At 42.2% G+C, this 19699-nt stretch overlaps 2 protein-coding genes across 3 annotated transcripts in view; both read right to left on the bottom strand.

Moving 5' to 3' along the window:
- Positions 1-89: 89 nt before the first annotated feature.
- On the bottom strand, positions 90-7835 carry LOC139418510 (peptidyl-prolyl cis-trans isomerase FKBP2-like). The gene is made up of 6 exons (XM_071168034.1): positions 7742-7835; positions 1586-1743; positions 1303-1415; positions 1045-1091; positions 808-843; positions 90-681 (listed from the first exon to the last, which is right to left on the bottom strand). Exons 2-6 carry the CDS (start codon positions 1739-1741, stop codon positions 620-622), a joined length of 414 nt encoding a protein of 137 aa, XP_071024135.1. The 5' UTR covers positions 1742-1743; positions 7742-7835; the 3' UTR covers positions 90-619.
- A 5876-nt stretch (positions 7836-13711) lies between these two features.
- The window catches only part of LOC139418545 (pyruvate carboxylase, mitochondrial-like), a 96356-nt gene continuing 90368 nt past the window's right edge, over positions 13712-19699 (bottom strand). For both annotated transcript variants that reach the window (XM_071168095.1, XM_071168096.1), the window contains exons 19-21: positions 15868-16116; positions 15581-15721; positions 13712-15406 (exon numbers count right to left, since the gene is read on the bottom strand). In XM_071168095.1, the coding sequence (XP_071024196.1) occupies positions 15155-15406; positions 15581-15721; positions 15868-16116 (642 nt within the window). In that variant the 3' untranslated portion in view covers positions 13712-15154. The remainder of the gene's footprint in view (positions 15407-15580; positions 15722-15867; positions 16117-19699) is intronic.

Here is a 19699-nt window from a genome sequence, read left to right as displayed (position 1 = left end):
AATTGCTCCTGTAAGTTGTTCTGGATAAGAGAGTCTGCTAAATGTAAAGGTACTGTAGCTAGATATCTGCCGGGGGAAAAAAGTCACACTTTCAAAATCCAAATCTTTAATCTTTTACTGAAACAAGACCATTGGTCAAGTCTTGTATACCAATGTAGTGAAATTGGAAATCTGTTACAAATAAATCCTTTCAATAGAGCCCAAAAACCTACTGAATAGTGCACCATCGCTTATCTTGTGCTACCATATAGCATGTGTGTTATATGCCCTGTTCTCTCAGCATGATATACGTACCCTGTAAGTTTCACTTATCAGGCTGGTAAATTACTCCAGAATGAGAATGATGATACATTTAAGTCAAAGAGCAAGAGCTGGTCATGGCATAACGTTCAGGAAAACATAACACAGGAATGAGGTAAGGGGCAACTGAATGCTGAACTAAAAATGGTGACATTTTTAAGGCATTGGATTCACCAGAGAGTACCAGTTACATATGATGTTAGTTATAGTTGAATAGTATGTATATTATGCAGGTTCTTCAATGGCTTATAAGTGGTAGAGCACACTGACTTAAAACCAGCACTAACAGGCAGCTGATGTTGCTTGAAGTTAACGTTCATTATAAATCAGACCTCCTCTCGATGCTGAGCAGTTCAACCTCAAAAATGAGAGTGGCACCACCTGTTATAGAGACGTGGTAGTTACGAACAAAGAGAGAAGAAAGCGCTTCACAATAAAGACATGATTACCTCAGAGGCTGACTTGTAGAGAAAGCCCGTGGGAGATGTAGAGAAATATCTGAAATACCTGGGATCTTAGGAGGCGCTCCTCTGTCTCCATATCCTACAAAAATAATAATATAAATGGAGAAGTCAGAACAGTGGCTGGCAATATGGACCTCAAGGCTTAGGGCTTTTTATCTTTCATGATAATTGATTGGGTTTATATAATCTACGTGGATAATGCATGCTAGATTTAGTCATCAGTATAGGAAATATATAGGTGACCATTGGAACAGTGTGAAGTATCAGTGTGCAACCTCACCAAGCTCCGAGGGGATGACCAGTTTCCTCTTCTCTCCCTCACACATTCTAATGAGAGTAAGTGGGATTGGTGAATTAAGAACTTCACATGCAAGAGTCAAAGGTCAAATTGTTGTTACAATTTATATCCAAAAGCACATAATTCTATAGTTTTTACACTGTCTGCAAATGTAATACCTTCACAAGTCATCCAGTCACATGCATGAGCACACAAGTCCATAGGGGCAAAGAAAAAATTTCAATAAAAACAGGCACCAACCCGAGCAGGCCCTGGTCCCAGCCTTTGATGACTTGTCCGGTTCCCAGAGTAAAGGTGAAGGGCTGGTTCCTTGGAATGCTGCTGTCAAACTCTGTTCCATCCTCCAGCTTTCCCTGCAAACAAACACAGTTATTGACTAAACACACTGTCATTTGTTCAAATGTGTCAATTTCTGGATCTCCATTATATTGGGATGACATTCATTGAATTAGCATTAGATGGAAATAGATATATTGCTTTTCATTCAATGTCCAAAAGCAGACGCATCCTCCTTATTACTCACAGTGTAGTGCATGTTCAGCACATCCCCTTTACGGGACTTGATGGGGCAGTTGTCAACTCTTTTCTTGATGCCAATTTGGAGCTTCTTTTTGTCGCCACCGCGAACTGCCGGGGCCAAGGACAACAGAGTGACCACAAACAGCAGACACAGCCTCATATCTGGGGAACACGTGAAAGACTTAATGAACGACAAAAGTAAGCACAAATCTCATAGGTCGCGTTCCCCTAGCCTTGTTCGGAACATCCTGATCTCGTGAGCTTCCATTGTTTCGCTGTATCCGTGTAGCGAAACAAAATGTAAGCTTGCGATATCAGGATGGTTCATACGAGGCTAGCATTACCCTGCTCAGACCTTCCCTGCATCAACCAATGGTTGCGTGCCACGTCAAACTGTGCCGTCGGGCATCAGACTGCTATAATGGTGTTTTCAAGACTGGGAACTTGGAGAAAAAATAAAACTAGGTCAAATCATGAGCCAGTGATATTCTGGTCAGAAAGTCAGAGCTCTATAAAGATGCCAGAGTTTCCGTCATGGAATTCCGAGTTCAAAACCGTTTTTTCTAGTTATAATTTCCTAGTTATTTTGAGCGAGGCGTAACATGTGGGTCACGTATGGAACGCAGTTTGGGTCTTTGCTTGTCAAAAAGGATGCACGTCAAATATCACAGTTCTATTATATAATGTGTGTTCTGAATTTGCACGTGTAAGCCAGGCGCCACCACTGCTATCAGTAGCCCTGTCAAAGCGGAACAAAAAAGTCTGCAAACAAGCAAACACCAGCCACGAACAATGTGTTTACAATACGGCGTTGGTGATAAAGCTTTATTTGTTCGACCGCAACTTCTGGGGTACCTAGCTAGCACCAATACAACCAACCTGAAAACAATGATCAGTAAAACCTGCAGTAATTTTCATTATTCTTAGCAATGATTTAGGAATCATTGTAAGTAAGTATTAGCTAGGTAGCCACTTGTTGGTCGCCTATTGAAATTGAACTTCAGTTCATGAAAATAAATAGCCAGCCCGCTACTTAACCCTGTTGCCCAAAGGTAACGTTATTAGCAGCCAGCTAGCTTCATCTGGCTGGTGTGAAGCTAGCCACAATAAGGATTAGGCACAATGGTGGAATTTGCGGTTTGCCTTCAAAATAAAAGTACCTATTTGAAAGTGATGCAGAAGGTTACACTTGGTGGAATCATGCCATATTTAGACTAGATAATGTTAAGCAAGGTTGGAATGTGAAGCAATGAAATGGGGTATCAGTCTACTTGGTGACACCCACAGAACACAACTGTGAAGAGTTTATGCAAATCTTAGTGGTGTAGCGCTTATCAAATCAAATTTTATTTGTCACATACACATGGTTAGCAGATGTTAATGCGAGTGTAGCGAAATGCTTGTGCTTCTAGTTCCGACAATGCAGTAATAACAAGTAATCTAACTAACAATTCCAAAACTACTGTCTTGTACACAGTGTAAGGGGATAAAGAATATGTACATAAGGATATATGAATGAGTGATGGTACAGAGCAGCATAGGCAAGATACAGTAGATGGTATCGAGTACAGTATGTACAAATGAGATGAGTATGTAAACAGTGGCATAGTTTAAAGTGGCTAGTGATACATGTATTACATAAGGATACAGTCGATGATATAGAGTACAGTATATACGTATGCATATGAGATGAATAATGTAGGGTAAGTAACATTATATAAGGTAGCATTGTTTAAAGTGGCTAGTGATATATTTACATCATTTCCCATCAATTCCCATTATTAAAGTGGCTGGAGTTGAGTCAGTGTCAGTGTGTTGGCAGCAGCCACTCAGTGTTAGTGGTGGCTGTTTAACAGTCTGATGGCCTTGAGATAGAAGCTGTTTCAGTCTTTTTCAGTCTGATGTCCTTGATGATCTTTATGGCCTTCCTGTGACATCGGGTGGTGTAGGTGTCCTGGAGGGCAGGTAGTTTGCCCCCGGTGATGCGTTGTGCAGACCTCACTACCCTCTGGAGAGCCTTACGGTTGAGGGCGGTGCAGTTGCCATACCAGGCGGTGATACAGCCCGCCAGGATGCTCTCGATTGTGCATCTGTAGAAGTTTGTGAGTGCTTTTGGTGACAAGCCGAATTTCTTCAGCCTCCTGAAGTTGAAGAGGCGCTGCTGCGCCTTCTTCACGATGCTGTCTGTGTGAGTGGACCAATTCAGTTTGTCTGTGATGTGTATGCCGAGGAACTTAAAACTTGCTACCCTCTCCACTACTGTTCCATCGATGTGGATAGGGGGGTGTTCCCTCTGCTGTTGTCTGAAGTCCACAATCATCTCCTTAGTTTTGTTGACGTTGAGTGTGAGGTTATTTTCCTGACACCACACTCAGAGGGCCCTCACCTCCTCCCTGTAGGCCGTCTCGTCGTTGTTGGTAATCAAGCCTACCACTGTTGTGTCGTCCGCAAACTTGATGATTGAGTTGGAGGCGTGCGTGGCCACGCAGTTGTGGGTGAACAGGGAGTACAGGAGAGGGCTCAGAACGCACCCTTGTGGGGCCCCAGTGTTGAGGATCAGCGGGGAGGAGATGTTGTTGCCTACCCTCACCACCTGGGGGCGGCCCGTCAGGAAGTCCAGTACCCAGTTGCACAGGGCGGGGTCGAGACCCAGGGTCTCGAGCTTGATGACGAGCTTGGAGGGTACTATGGTGTTGAATGCCGAGCTGTAGTCGATGAACAGCATTCTCACATAGGTATTCCTCTTGTCCAGATGGGTTAGGGCAGTGTGCAGTGTGGTTGAGATTGCATCGTCTGTGGACCTATTTGGGCGGTAAGCAAATTGGAGTGGGTCTAGGGTGTCAGGTAGGGTGGAGGTGATATGGTCCTTGACTAGTCTCTCAAAGCACTTCATGATGACGGATGTGAGTGCTACGGGGCGGTAGTCGTTTAGCTCAGTTACCTTAGCTTTCTTGGGAACAGGAACAATGGTGGCCCTCTTGAAGCATGTGGGAACAGCAGACTGGTATAGGGATTGATTGAATATTACCGTAAACACACCGGCCAGCTGGTCTGCACATGCTCTGAGGGCGCGGCTGGGGATGCCGTCTGGGCCTGCAGCCTTGCGAGGGTTAACACGTTTAAATGTCTTACTCACCTCGGCTGCAGTGAAGGAGAGACCGCATGTTTTTGTTGCAGGCCGTGTCAGTGGCAATGTATTGTCCTCAAAGCGGGCAAAAAAGTTATTTAGTCTGCCTGGGAGCAAGACATCCTGGTCCGTGACTGGGCTGGATTTCTTCCTGTAGTCCGTGATTGACTGTAGACCCTGCCACATGCCTCTTGTGTCTGAGCCGTTGAATTGAGATTCTACTTTGTCTCTGTACTGGCGCTTAGCTTGTTTGATAGCCTTGCGGAGGGAATAGCTGCACTGTTTGTATTCGGTCATGTTACCAGACACCTTGCCCTGATTAAAAGCAGTGGTTCGCGCTTTCAGTTTCACACGAATGCTGCCATCAATCCACGGTTTCTGGTTAGGGAATGTTTTAATCGTTGCTATGGGAACGACATCTTCAACGCACGTTCTAATGAACTCGCACACCGAATCAGCGTATTCGTCAATGTTGTTATCTGACGCAATACGAAACATCTCCCAGTCCACGTGATGGAAGCAGTCTTGGAGTGTGGAGTCAGCTTGGTCGGACCAGCGTTGGACAGACCTCAGCGTGGGAGCCTCTTGTTTTAGTTTCTGTCTGTAGGCAGGGATCAACAAAATGGAGTCGTGGTCAGCTTTTCCGAAAGGGGGGCGGGGCAGGGCCTTATATGCGTCGCGGAAGTTAGAGTAACAATGATCCAAGGTCTTTCCACCCATGGTTGCGCAATCGATATGCTGATAAAATTTAGGGAGTCTTGTTTTCAGATTAGCCTTGTTAAAATCCCCAGCTACAATGAATGCAGCCTCCGGATAAATCGTTTCCAGTTTGCAGAGAGTTAAATAAAGTTTGTTCAGAGCCATCGATGTGTCTGCTTGGGGGGGGGAATATATACGGCTGTGATTATAATCGAAAATAATTCTCTTGGTAGATAATGCGGTCTACATTTGATTGTGAGGAATTCTAAAATCAGGTGAACAGAAGGATTTGAGTTCCTGTATGTTTCTTTCATCACACCATGTCACGTTGGCCATGAGGCATACGCCCCCGCCCCACTTCTTACCAGAAAGATGTTTGTTTCTGTCAGCGCGATGCGTGGAGAAACGCGTTGGCTGCACCGCTTCGGATAGTCTCTCCAGTGAGCCATGTTTCAGTGAAGCAAAGGACGTTACAGTCTCTGATGTCCCTCTGGAATGCTACCCTTGCTCGGATTTCATCAACCTTGTTGTCAAGAGACTGGACATTGACAAGAAGAATGCTAGGGAGTGGTGCACAGTGTGCCCGTCTCCGGAGTCTGACCAGAAGACCGCCTCGTTTCCCTCTCTTTCGGAGTCGTTTTTTTGGGTCACTGCATAGGATCCACTCCGTTGTCCTGTTTGTAAGGCAGAACACAGGATCCGCGTCGCGAAAAACATATTCTTGGTCGTACTGATGGTGAGTTGACGCTGATCTTATATTCAGTAGTTCTTCTCGACTGTATGTAATGAAACCTAAGATGACCTGGGGTACTAATGTAAGAAATAACACGTAAAAAAACAAAAAACTGCATAGTTTCCTAGGAACGCGAAGCGAGGCGGCCATCTCTGTCGGCGCCGGAAGTCAGACATGACTGTGTGAAATCACCTCCCCAGTCAGCCTATTGTGTGTATTGACATTCATATTGCACTGTACAGATTTACCTAAGTATTGGGGATCAATAAAATGAGGTATCAGTCTACTCAATGCCCAATATATTTTTTTTTCCCAACGTCCTCCTCAGAGTTATCAGACTCCAAAACATCCACACAGTATTGTTTTTCCTCTGGAATAGTGTTCAATACACATAGGTTGACAATAAATGTGGCTCAATTCACAGTTGTTTCAGAGTCCCACAATGTTCTATGGGTATCACTGAGTAGACTGATACCCCATGTCATTGATCCACAACCCATAGGTAAGGCTGTACAGTGAAATAAGTACACCTCCAATGCAATTCTAAAGTATAATATATCCAGTGTGATTTCAACATATTTTTGTCAAATTAACAAATTGTCTTTTGTTGATTTTAAATAACATTCCAACCTTAGATGGGTCCGACCACCATTAAACAAATAAGAACTGTCCTATAAATTAGGGTTATTTTAGATCATGTTAGCTAGCCATCTATAGCTACGGAAACAGATTGTCGTTTTGCACAGTTTTTGGGGAAGAACATTTTTGCATCTGTGAGCTAGCCAGCTTTTTTTATGAACAGTACTGTAGGTGCGCGAGACAACTTTGCCAGCATCATAGCATACGTATCGATGAATCGTTGTGACAAATGAAATACTAGTGATAGTGTAATCACAGTGTAATAACTACGTAAAAAAATGTATGAATAGGTTCAATTATTATGTGACATGCAGTCATATTCTGGTCCTAACACGTCACATAGTGTGATTTGACACGTCACATAGTGTGATAATTTTTGACACGCAATGACCCAAACGGCGTTCCATAGTCACGTCCCCTGCTCAGACGTTGTATGCTTAGACCAATGGGTGCCTAACACCCAATCGACAGTGTCATCGACTGACAGATTTCTAAAATATGTGGTTCGTTGATACATACATATCCATGTAAGATCTGGCAGGTATTTCTAGACCTCCAACTTTACGAGAAGATCAAGTCATGATTTGACGTTTTTTTTTCTCGATACCTCTGTTGTCTTGAAAGTACCATAGGATTGTTACACTTCATCATCAATGGGCACATGCTTATAGCAATAATACAATGGAAGCTTTTTGATAGGCCTATAGCTCCAACAAGTTGGGCAAGTTGTATTACTTGTCATTATCAAAACACAAAAATGTTTAATACATCTAACTATGGCCCACAATTGTGCCGAGTTAACAGATAAGTTAGCAAGATAACTAGCTAACGTTATCGGTTGTGGCAATTGCTTTAGCTACCCTAATACATGTATTTAGCCATGCGTTTCGCTCATAAATATTCCTAACCAATTTCAGATCAAAAAGCTAGTTACGTATCAGTAATGTCTCCAAAAAGCTTACCAGCGTTTTAAAGGAATTACACACAGAAGATAGTCGGTGTGCTTCAAAAATTTCGGAAGAGGAAATGGAACGATTGAATGGAATGTCGCGATATGTCTACGCATTGATTTTCTCTCCTGCTATTGGTTCGTTCTCATAGAGCCTGCTGGCAGAGAAAATAGAGATTCTGAACGTTCCCCCAGGTGGTGCCAAAGGGCTGTTAAAGTTGGAATGGAAAGCAGACTGACACATATATTGTATCTACAGTGTATTAATAAAGACAGGAACCCAAATGAATGATCATTTCACACACACTTCTCGCACACGCAAACACCAACACAGGCAATGTAGCTATGCAGGAATGTTTATGATCTAAAGCAACATATTGATTGAAAGTCCTCTTGCACACTTTTCCCCTTAGAGATGAGCCCTCAGTTACACTGTAATTACTGCATTCGTTTCCAATAAGGTTTTCCATTAGGGTTCATATGACTCAGACGTGTGTGAGAGAAAGAGAGAGAGAGAAGAGAGCAAGAGATGAAAGGAACAGAGGTGAAGAAACCATTATAAAAGGTTGTTGTTGCCATGCATACCAAAGATATACAGCCTGCCTCATTCTCTCTTTCTACATTCTGACTCCATTCCTCCTCTTGTTACCAATGTACTGTCTTTGCGTTAGTCTCCTCCTCTCACTTCTCAATGATTTCTTATGTCTATGATTACTTATTAGCAAATAAAGACATTAGGCTTCCTATATGAGCACTGAAGAAGAACTGACTGATTAAACATATTTGATATATTGTATATGCATGTCCACACTGCCATTCTTAATGTGCAGCAGATTGCTTTCATTAAGAAAAGACAGTTTGTGGATAGCCTCACCGATACTTTAAATCAAATTAGCCCTCTCCACCACCAAAACAAATACAGTCCTCCCTAAGATATAATCAGAAAATCCATGTTTTGACTGTTGGGCTATTAGCATTATTAATATTGTTGTGTATGTGGCCTCCTTTTTTTGCATGAGAGCAGAGAACTGACATGAGAGATGAGCATTTAATAGACTTGGCTTCAGGCTTCCCCCAGGGGAATCCATTAAGTAACGTCTTAATTTCTAAATCAGAGGGATGAAAGGGGTAATATCCAGGAAACAGACATACCTCTGTTGTAAACACAGACTTATTGAACTGTGTTTAATGCTGTCACAGAGTATTGTACGGCACAGTGGCAAGACAAATCCCATCAAAACAGGTCAAGCAATATGACAGCTGCAAGTATCCCACAGACCACGGATTACAGTGCTCTTGTAAAGTATTCAGACCCCTTGACTTAGCATCCCGGAGTAGCCTCTTCACTGTTGACGTTGAGACTGGTGTTTTGCGGGGACAATTTAATGAAGCTACCAGTTGAGGACTTGTGAGGCGTCTGTTTCTCAAACTAGACACTCCAATGTACTTATCCTCTTGCTCAGTTGTGCACCGGGGCCTCCCATTCCTATTTCTATTCTGGTTAGCGCCAGTTTGCGCTGTTCTGTAAAGGGAGTAGTACACAAGATCTTCAGTTCCTTGGCAATTTCTCACATGGAATAGCCTTAATTTCTCAGAACAAGAATAGATTGACAAGTTTCAGAAGAAGGTACTTTGTTTCTGGCCATTATGAGCCTGTAATCAAACCTACAAATGCTGATGCTCCAGATACTCAACTAGTCTAAAGAAGGCCAGTTTTATTGCTTCTTTAATCATACAACAGTTTTCAGCTGTGCTAACATAATTGCAAAAGGGTTTTCTAATGATCAATTAGCTTTTTAAAATGATAAACTTGGATTAGCTAACACAACGTACCATTGGAACACAGGAGTGATGGTTGCTGATAATGGGCCTCTGTATGCCTATGGATATATTCCATTAAAAAAATCTGCCGTTTCCAGCTACAATAGTCATTTACAACGTTAACAATGTCAACACTGTATTTCTGATCAATTTGATGCTATTTTAATGGAAAAAATGGCTTTTCTTTCAAAAACAAGGACATTTATAAGTAACCCCAAACTTTTGAACGATAGTATTATACAGTGGGGCAAAAAAGTATTTAGTCAGCCACCAATTGTGCAAGTTCTCCCACTTAAAAAGATGAGAGGCCTGTAATTTTCATCATAGGCACACTTCAACTATGACAGACAAAATTAGAAAACAAATCCAGAAAATCACATTGTACGATTTGTAATGAATTTATTTGCAAATTATGGTGGAAAATAAGTATTTGGTCACCTACAAACAAGCAACATTTCTGGCTCTCACAGACCTGTAACTTCTTCTTTCAGAGGCTCCTCTGTCCTCCACTCGTTACCTGTATTAATGACACCTGTTTGAACTTGTTATCAGTATAAAAGACACCTGTCCACAACCTCAAACAGTCACACTCCAAACTCCACTATGGCCAAGACCAAAGAGCTGTCAAAGGACACCAGAAACAAAATTGTAGACCTGCACCAGGCTGGGAAGACTGAATCTGCAATAGGTAAGCAGCTTGGTTTGAAGAAATCAACTGTGGGAGCAATTATTAGGAAATGGAAGACATACAAGACCACTGATAATCTTCCTCGATCTGGGGCTCCACGCAAGATCTCACCCTGTGGGGTCAAAATGATCACAAGAACGGTGAGCAAAAATCCCAGAACCACACGGGGGGACCTAGTGAATGACCTGCAGAGAGCTGGGACCAAAGTAACAAAGCCTACCATCAGCAAGGGCATTGAAGATGAAACGTGGCTGGGTCTTTCAGCATGACAATGATCCCAAACACACCGCCCGGGCAACGAAGGAGTGGCTTCGTAAGAAGCATTTCAAGGTCCTGGAGTGGCCTAGCCAGTCTCCAGATCTCAACCCCATAGAAAATCTTTGGAGGGAGTTGAAAGTCCGTGTTGCCCAGCAACAGCCACAAAACATCACTGCTCTAGAGGAGATCTGCATGGAGGAATGGGCCAAAATACCAGCAACAGTGTGTGAAAACCTTGTGAAGACTTACAGAAAACGTTTGACCTCTGTCATTGCCAACAAAGGGTATATAACAAAGTATTGAGATACACTTTTGTTATTGACCAAATACTTATTTTTCACCATAATTTGCAAATAAATGAATTTAAAAATCCTACAATGTGGTTTTCTGGATTTTTTTTCTCATTTTGTCTGTAATAGTTGAAGTGTACCTTTTTAGTACTTGACCTCATTCTGTGGGAAGACAACCCTTCACTGTGTCCTTCCCCGCCAGTGTCCTGTCACACTGGTAGTGTACACTAGCCCACGGTTAGCCCCATTGTCACAGCAAGCTCACACGCTACTAATTAGCACAAACTAAGGGGATAACGACCAAACAAAACAGAAAAGAGAGGACCACCTATATCATAGTAGCTTTGTTACTTGGACAGAGACCCTGAGCCGCACCTGTATAAATGAATTCTGTCGCTGAGATGTTCTGCAAAAGTGGCTGCTGCACCGTTTACTTGTGGGAGGATGGCAGAGTGAGCCAAGCTAACAGAGAGGAGCCAGGGGGAGAAGGAGCAGACTGAAAGATGAGATGTCAGATACATTAGGACTGAATGGGAGGAAGGTGGTGGGGGCACTGGATCAAACATCTATGACAGACTGCAACAAAGGCATATTTCTAATATCGAAGAAGCACCAACTCTCATGATGAGGTATAATTATCTGGGGTTAACTCCCTCCTCAAAAATATAACATTTGAAACACAGCCATTTAGCATGCACTTTGCAACCCATCTACATCTAAGCGAGCAATAAGGACTCCGTGTCTCTTCTGTCTAGTCATTCGGCCTCCTACATCGCCTCAGTCCCTCAGTCCCTCCACATCAAACCATCACATGGTCATGTTCAGCACCCACAGGTACCCTGGTGCAGACGGAGCCATCAATCAACGCCTGCAAACGACACCACCACTTCTCCAAAGGAGCATATGGCAGCTCTCAGGCCCATCATCCATCACTGCAGTAATATCATATAATAATAGTACGCTACTCAGTTTTGAAACTGAGGCTGTGTAAACGCGTGGATTTGAGGCTTCAGAAAAGATGAAGTGAAACCGGGTGTAACTATTGACTCAATGTCAACATCATGAACATTGTGGCATGCTAAGGAACGGACAAACACACGAGTTTGTCCTCCTTTCCATCAATTTGGATCCATTAAGAGATTACTCTATTAGCAATCAATCGATGTGCTCCATCTGAGGTGGCAGGTAGCCTAGTGGTTAGAGCATTTGGCCAATAACCGAAAAGTTGCTAGATCAAATCCCTGAGCTGACAAGGTAAAAATCTGTCGTTCTTCCCCTGAACAAGGCAGTTAACCCACTGTTCCTAAGCAGTCATTGTAAATAAGAATTTGTTCTTAACTGACTTGCCTAGTTAAAATAAAACATTTGGGCTGTTCCTGCACGTTTCCATTAGTGGGGGCATTATCAACTATCAATCACCTGTTCTTTTCCCCCCTATCATTGAATCTGCAAATTAATTATACCTGTCGACTCACAAATGGTCACAATTATTGAATCGTTTTCATAGGTGATTATTTGTCTGCCATGTTGATTATTTCACGCTACTCTTACTTGAACTGAGCCTCACACTGTAGGTTTCAGATGCACCATTACACACAAGCTCGATTATCAAAACATTCAAATGACAAAGAGCGAGGCAAACTGTGTTATGTATGACCTTTTAATTTCTTTCAAAGTTGTCACATTGAAAAGAACATGGTTACACTGAATTAGTATTTGCATATCTTAAAACGGATGTTATCAAAACAGACAAAAATGCCATGGAAGGATGAGATAACAAATGCCACATAAATCCACATCCCCAGAAAGAGACTAGAATACAAATGACTTTTGCTATTCCATATAAAACGGTAGCAACGGTAACGCTTACAAACACAGGTAACTGCCAAATAAGGAAAACTCTTGAGTAAAATGAGGGATACAAAGTAGACACCGAGGTGTGGTTCTTGAGTTAATTAAGCAATTAACATTCCATCATGCTTAGGGTCATGTATATAAATGCTGGGCAGGTCATTATTTTGGCTACCATGGCTATGACACATAGGGTGAATCCACTGGTGACTGAACGGTTTGAGGAGCATGAAAACAACGTAAACCATGTGCCATGGCCGTCTCAGTCACCAGATCTCAACCCAATTGAACACTTCTGGGAGATACCGCAGCAGTGCCTGAGACAGCGTTTTCCACCACCATCAACAAAACACCAAATGATGGCATTTTCACCATGGAAGACTGGTGTCGCATTCTTCCAAAAGAGTTCCAGAAACGTGTAGAATGTATACCAAGGCACAGCTGTTCTGGCTCATGGTGGCCCAACACCCTATTAAGACACTATGTTAGTGTCCCCGTATTTGGTCAGTTACCTGTACATCTGCGTATAAAGCTCACTAATATTTGTTTTTCATATATATATATATATATATATACACACACACATATATATATATATATATATATATATACACATATATATACATACATACATACATACATACATATATATACATATATATATACATATACATATATATATACACATACATATATATATACACATATATATATACACATACACACACATATATATATATATACATACATATATATACACATACATATATACACATATATATATATATATATATATATATATATATATATATATATATATATATATATATATATATATATATATGAAAAACAAATATTAGTGAGCTTACATATACATATATATACACATATATATATATATATTTCCCTTAGAAAATATTTGATGCATGTCGCTAGTAAGTTTCCAGGATAAATTGTTGTATTAGTAGGCTTAAGGTCTTATGTTTCACATACAGGCGTTATAAGAGTCTAAGAAACATTCGATTAATGGTTTGATACAACAACGGTTTTATGAAACAAGTCTAAGAGACAAGAAAATGAGTACTTTTTTTTATTTTACTCATGCCTTAGCAGATTTTTTACGCGTCCCAAAAAAATCTTAAATCAATAACATTTCACAATTCCCTTTGCACTGCAAATACTGCATTACATAACCAATGTTCATGGTCATCAACACACTCACCACAGATGTGAACGGTCACACTAAGTGATTACCATGACAGTTGTGACAGAATGAGAATCTGTAAACATTTAACATCCGTCAAGAGCACTCAGGAATTGCCCAGCATGTACTGTAAGGTCATGCCATACACAGCAGTAACATTAAAATATAGCCTACCATTTACTCTCCACACAAAACAAAACAAACAAAAAAAATTGGCCCCAATTATTTTGTCATAGGTTATTCAGGTTTACAATTGGGGGAGGGAGAGAGCGGACAGATGGGCGAAAAAACAACAAACCCCTTAGTAATCTACTATCACAGATAGAGCACATGAAAACTATCCCCTACAACCTGTAAATCTAACCAGAGTCCAGTCTGTCCCAATGAGTACCAGAACTAAATATGTCCAATTCAGTATGATTCATTTCTATGTTTAGAATTCACAGCGAGTTGACAAAATATCATTATCAATAATATTTGCATTCATGTACATAGCAAAGCAATTGGTCAAAATAATGGTCTTTTAGGTTCCATATCGAAAAGAACAGTTTTGGTCAACTGAGTCACTTATGCTTCAATAAGGAATTTTACAGTAAAAGCTTGTTTAATTTTAAAACGGGTTGGGAAAAATGTGTGAAAGTAACGCAATGAATGAACACATGTATTGAGAGTAGATGCTTAAAACATCTTTACTCAGTCAACATAGTGAGATGGAGGCTGGAAATAACACTTGTTATGGTTGAACATCTATATTATTACATTTACATTAACTTTCATTTTTATATTTAAACATATCAAATGATCAAAATCAGGGTGGGTGATGCTCGTACAGGGATGGCCCAAAATGTTCTGTGGAATTTAAAACATGATAAGCCAAGATTTTACATTGCATTAAATACCTGAATTGTCAACTGCTTATCAATTGCTTTCTACTTATTAATGAAATCATTTTTTCCATACGCATAGCCTCAGCAATTTCACTCTTCGTGAACGCGTTCGAGAATGACGTTCATTGATGTTAATACGAAATCTTACAGATTAGTCAAGATTAATGGTTAATGATTGTACTTTTCGGTTTCTAAAGTGAGTGGATTACCACATATATCACACAAGTGCAAACATCATAGGAAGCTCTCCAACAAGAAAACAAACAAACTAAATGTTAATTGATTACAATCATACTATATATATATTTTACAGAATTTCAAAAATATATCTGTCTTTTCTACAGTTGGACTTGTACTTTAGCATGTGTGACTTGAAGCACTAAGGTTGTGCTAAGGTTAATGGTTCCTGCTGGTGGCCTTTCCTGTCCTACTCGGTGATCTCCAGGATGAGGTCGTCTCCCTCCAGGCTGCTGTCGGCATTGACGTAAATCTTGACCACGGTGCCGGAGAGTGGAGAGTTGACCACTGTCTCCATCTTCATGGCGCTGAGCACACACAGAGGCTGGCCCTTCTCTACCATCTGGCCCTGCTTCACCTTCACCTCCACCACCTTCCCAGGCATGGGCGCCCCCACCTGGCCACGCACGTCTTTCAGCGCCTTGGGGTGGAAGTGCATCTCCTGGATGGGTGGGAGAGTACACTTGGTGAGTTTGCAGGAGCACCACGTGTCTATTGAGATATTGGTGTGGATATGATATGCAACTATTTTGCGGGAATAGATTGAACTTGTTACGCGTTTTAAGAATTGAATGGAACATTGTGTTGAAAGCTAATGTGAATGTATGTACCGCACCTTCATGGCCACTGTATCCTTGACCAGGACAGACCTGAGCGCTCCATTCAGCTCAAAGAACACCTCCCTCTGGCCAGCCTTGTTGAGGTCTCCCAGGGCCAGGGCTTTAATGTGGAGGGTCTTCCCTCGCTCCAACTCCACCTGACAGACACAGGGACAAACAGAAAGTGCGATCAGAGGAAAACAGAACAGTGGCAAATATATTGCAATCAGTAAGTTAATTTCAAATTAAATCACACTTCACATCCACTTGAAGAATATGAATGAAAACAAATGGTGAGAGTGACCTCGAACTCCTCAGCAATCTTGGGTCCATCGAGGAACAGGCGTGTGTTGAGGCAGTCCACAGGGCCAAACTGATGGGTGAACTCCTTGAACTCCTGGAACACCTTGGGGTACATGGCTGCTGACATCACATCCTCGGGAGTAATGTCATCTCCGTGCGTCTCTCGCAGCTGTTTCTCTAGGGCCTGGAAGTCCATGGCGGGCAGAGAGGCACCAGGGCGGCCCTCCACTCGTGGCATATTCTTCAGCACCTGGGGGCCGAGGTTAGAAGTCAGCCACTAACAGGCCAAAGGGAGCTAGAATGACAGGGAGTCAGAGTTATTATAATTATAAGAAACAGTTTAGACCGGTTTAGCTTTTTCAGATCAAAGCAAGCCCTTGAAAATATAACGCAGTGTTTGAACATTATAAGCAAACATGAGTGGATAGAATGGCACCGGACGGGAGGACTGACGTTTCACGGGCTCCTAACCAACTGTGTTATTTTGTTTGTTTTTTCGCATTGTTTGTAACTCATTTTGTACATAATGTTGCTGCTACCGTCTCTTATGACCGAAAATAGCTTCTGGACATCAGAACAGCGATTACTCACCTCAAACTGGATGAAGATTTTTTCTTTAATGAGTCCGAGGCGAAGCATATACAATACTGCTTTGTCAAGACAAGGCCCACATCCCAGTCATCAGCGTGAAGAAAAGATGGAGGAAAAGGGGGAGGAGGGCGAGGTTCCTTGTAAGAATTCGCTGACGAGTAGGTAAACCACCACTTCCCTCCTTATTAGGCAACGTGCAATCATTGAAAAACAAACTGGACAATCTACGATTAAGACTATCCTACCAATGGGACATTAAAAAGTAATACCTTATGTTTCAGAGACGTGGCTGAACTGACGACATGGATAACAGAGCTGGCTGGCTTCTCTGTGCATCGGCAGATGCAGCTACGTCTGGTAAAACGAGGGGGAGGTGTGTGTCTATTTGTCAATAACTCCTGGTGTGCCATGTCTAATATTAAAGAAGTCTCAATGTATTGCTCGCCTGAGGTAGAATACCTCATGATAAGCTGTATACCACACTATCTACCAAGAGAGTTCTATATTATTCGTAGCCGACTATTTACGACCACAAACCGATGCTGGCACTAAGACGGCACTCAACGAGCTCAATAAGGCCGTAAGCAAACAAGAAAATGCTCATCCAGAAGCAGCGCTCCTAGTGGCCGGGGACTTTAATGCAGGGAAACTTAAATCTGTTTTACCTCATTTCTACCAGCATGTCACATGTGCAACCAGAGGAAAATAAACCAGAGACAACCTTTACTCCACATACAGAGGCGTAGAAAGCTCTCCCTCATCCTCTATTTGGCAAATCTGACCATAATTCTATCCTCCTGAATCCCGCGTACAAGCAAAAACTAAAGCAGGAAGTACCAGTGACTCGCTCAACACGGAAGTGGTCAGATGACGCGGATGCTACAGGACTGTTTTGCTAGCACATATGGAATATGATCCCGGAATTCATCCAATGGCATTGAGGAGAATACCACCAGCAGTCACCGGCTTACTCAAAAAGTGCACCGACGATGTCGTACCCAGTGACCATACGTACATTTCCCAACCAGAAGCCATGGATTACAGGCAACCGCTATAGGCTAGAGCTGCCGCTTTCAAGGAGCGGAAGACTAAATCAGGACGCTTAGAGTAATTTCTTATATGTCCTCAGATGAACCAACAAACAGGTATAGTATTAAAAACAGGACGAAGATGGAATCCTACTACACCAGCTCTGACGCACGCCCGATGTGGCAGAGCTTGAAAAATATTACAGACGACAAAGGGAAACCCAGATGCCAGCTACCCAGTTACGCGAGTCTACCAGATGAGCTAAATGACTTTTACGCTTGCTGCGAGGCAAGCAACACTGAAGCATGCATGAGAGCACCAGCTGTTCCAGACGACTGTGTGGTCACGCTCTCCGTAGCCAATGTGAGCAAGATCTTTAAACATTCACAAAGCCGTGGGCCCAGACGGATTACCAGGATGTGTACTCAAAGCATTCGCGGACCAACTGTTGTGACTTCACTGACATTTTCAACCTCTCCCTGAGTCTGTAATACCTACATGTTTCAAACAGACCACCATAGTCCCTGTGCCCAGGAAAGCAAAGGTAACCTGCATAAATGATTACCACTCCATAGCACTCACGTCTGTAGCCATGAAGTGCTGTGAAAGGCTGGTCATGGCTCAAATCAAAACCGTAGACCCACTCCAACTTGCATTCCGTCCCAACAGATCCACAGATGATGGAATCTCTATTGCACTCCACACTGCCCTTTCCCACTTGGAAAAAAGGAACACCTATCTGAGAATGCTGTTCATTGACTACAGCTCAGAGTAGTAGGTCCCCTTGCTCGCACATGCTTTTTCAGTTCTGCCCACAAATGTTCTATAGGATTGCGGTCAGGGCTGTGTTGTCCTTAAGCCATTTTGCCACAACTTTGGAAGTATGCTTGGGGTCATTGTCCATTTGGAAGACCCATTTGCGACCAAGCTTTAACTTCCTGACTGATGTCTTGAGAGGTTGCTTCAATATATCCACTATTCTCCTACCTCATGATGCCATCTATTTTGTGAAGAGCACCAGTCCCTCCTGCAGCAAAGCACCCCCACAACATGATGCTGCCACTCCCGTGTTTCATGTTTGGGATGGTGTTCTTTGGCTTGCAAGCCTCCCCCTTCTTCCTCCAAACATAACGATGGCCATTATGGCCAAACAGTTCTAATTTTGTTTCATCAGACCAGAGGACATTTCTCCAAAAAGTATGATCTTTGTCCCCATGTACAGCTGCAAACTGTAGTCTGGCTTTTTTCTGGCGGTTATGGAGCAGTGGCTTCCTCCTTGCTGAGTGTCGATATAGGACTCGTTTTACTGTGGATATAGATACTTTGTACCGTTTCCTCCAGCATCTCCACAAGGTCTTTTGCTGTTGTTCTGGGATTGATTTTCGCACCAAAGTACGTTCATCTCTAGGTGACAGAACGTGTCTCCTTCCTGAGCAGTATGATGGCTGCGTGGTCCCATGGTGTTTATACTTGGGTACTATTGTTTGTACAGATGAACGTGGTACATTCAGGCGTTTGAAAATTGGTCCCAAGGGTGAACCAGACAACAATTTATTTTCTGAGGTCTTAGCTGATTTCTTTTGATTTCCCCAAGATGTCAAGCAAAGAGGCACTGAGTTTGAAGGTAGGCCTTGAAATACATCCACAGGTACACCTCCAATTGACTCAAATGATGTTAATTATCCAGAAGCTTCTAAAGCCATGACATCATTTTCTGGAATTTTCCATGCTGTTTAAAGGCACAGTCAACTTAGTATGTAAACTTCTGACCCACTGGAATTGTGATACAGTGAATTATAAGTTAAATAATCTGTCTGTAAACAATTGTTGGAAAATTGACTTGTGTCTTGCACAAAGTAGATGTCCTAACAGACTTGCCAAAACTATAGTTTGTTAGCAAGAAATTTGTGGAGTAGTTGAAAAACTAGTTTTAATGACTCCTACCTACCTACCTATGTAAACTTCTGACTTAAACTGTATATACTAGGTGGTGTCAGAGGAAGGCCCCAAACTATTGTCAAAGACTCCAGTCACCCAAGTCATAGAATGTTCTCTCTTCTACCACACGACAAGCGGTACCGGAGCATCTAGGACCAAAAGGCTCCTTAACAGCTTCTACCCCCTAGCCCTAAGACTGCTGAACAATTAATCAAATGGCCACCCTTTGTATTTACACTGCGGTTACTCTCTGTTTAATATCTATGCATAGTCAC

Source organism: Oncorhynchus clarkii, chromosome 10, assembly GCF_045791955.1.
Source record: "Oncorhynchus clarkii lewisi isolate Uvic-CL-2024 chromosome 10, UVic_Ocla_1.0, whole genome shotgun sequence".
Taxonomy (NCBI): domain Eukaryota; kingdom Metazoa; phylum Chordata; class Actinopteri; order Salmoniformes; family Salmonidae; genus Oncorhynchus; species Oncorhynchus clarkii.
Note: the sequence above shows the minus strand (reverse complement) of the source record. Positions and strands in the feature narration are given on the sequence as shown.

What these genes read in the sequence shown, in the direction of transcription:
- LOC139418510 (XM_071168034.1), bottom strand. Translation starts at nt 1,741, where the DNA reads ATGAGGCTGTGTCTGCTGTTTGTGGTCACTCTGTTGTCCTTGGCCCCG. An exon ending in TGCTGAACATGCACTACACT is followed by an intron (nt 1,416 to 1,585) that starts GTGAGTAATAAG and finishes GTTTGTTTGCAG; the next exon opens with GGAAAGCTGGAGGATGGAAC. An exon ending in AGCGCCTCCTAAGATCCCAG is followed by an intron (nt 682 to 807) that starts GTATTTCAGATA and finishes TCTCTATAACAG; the next exon opens with GTGGTGCCACTCTCATTTTT.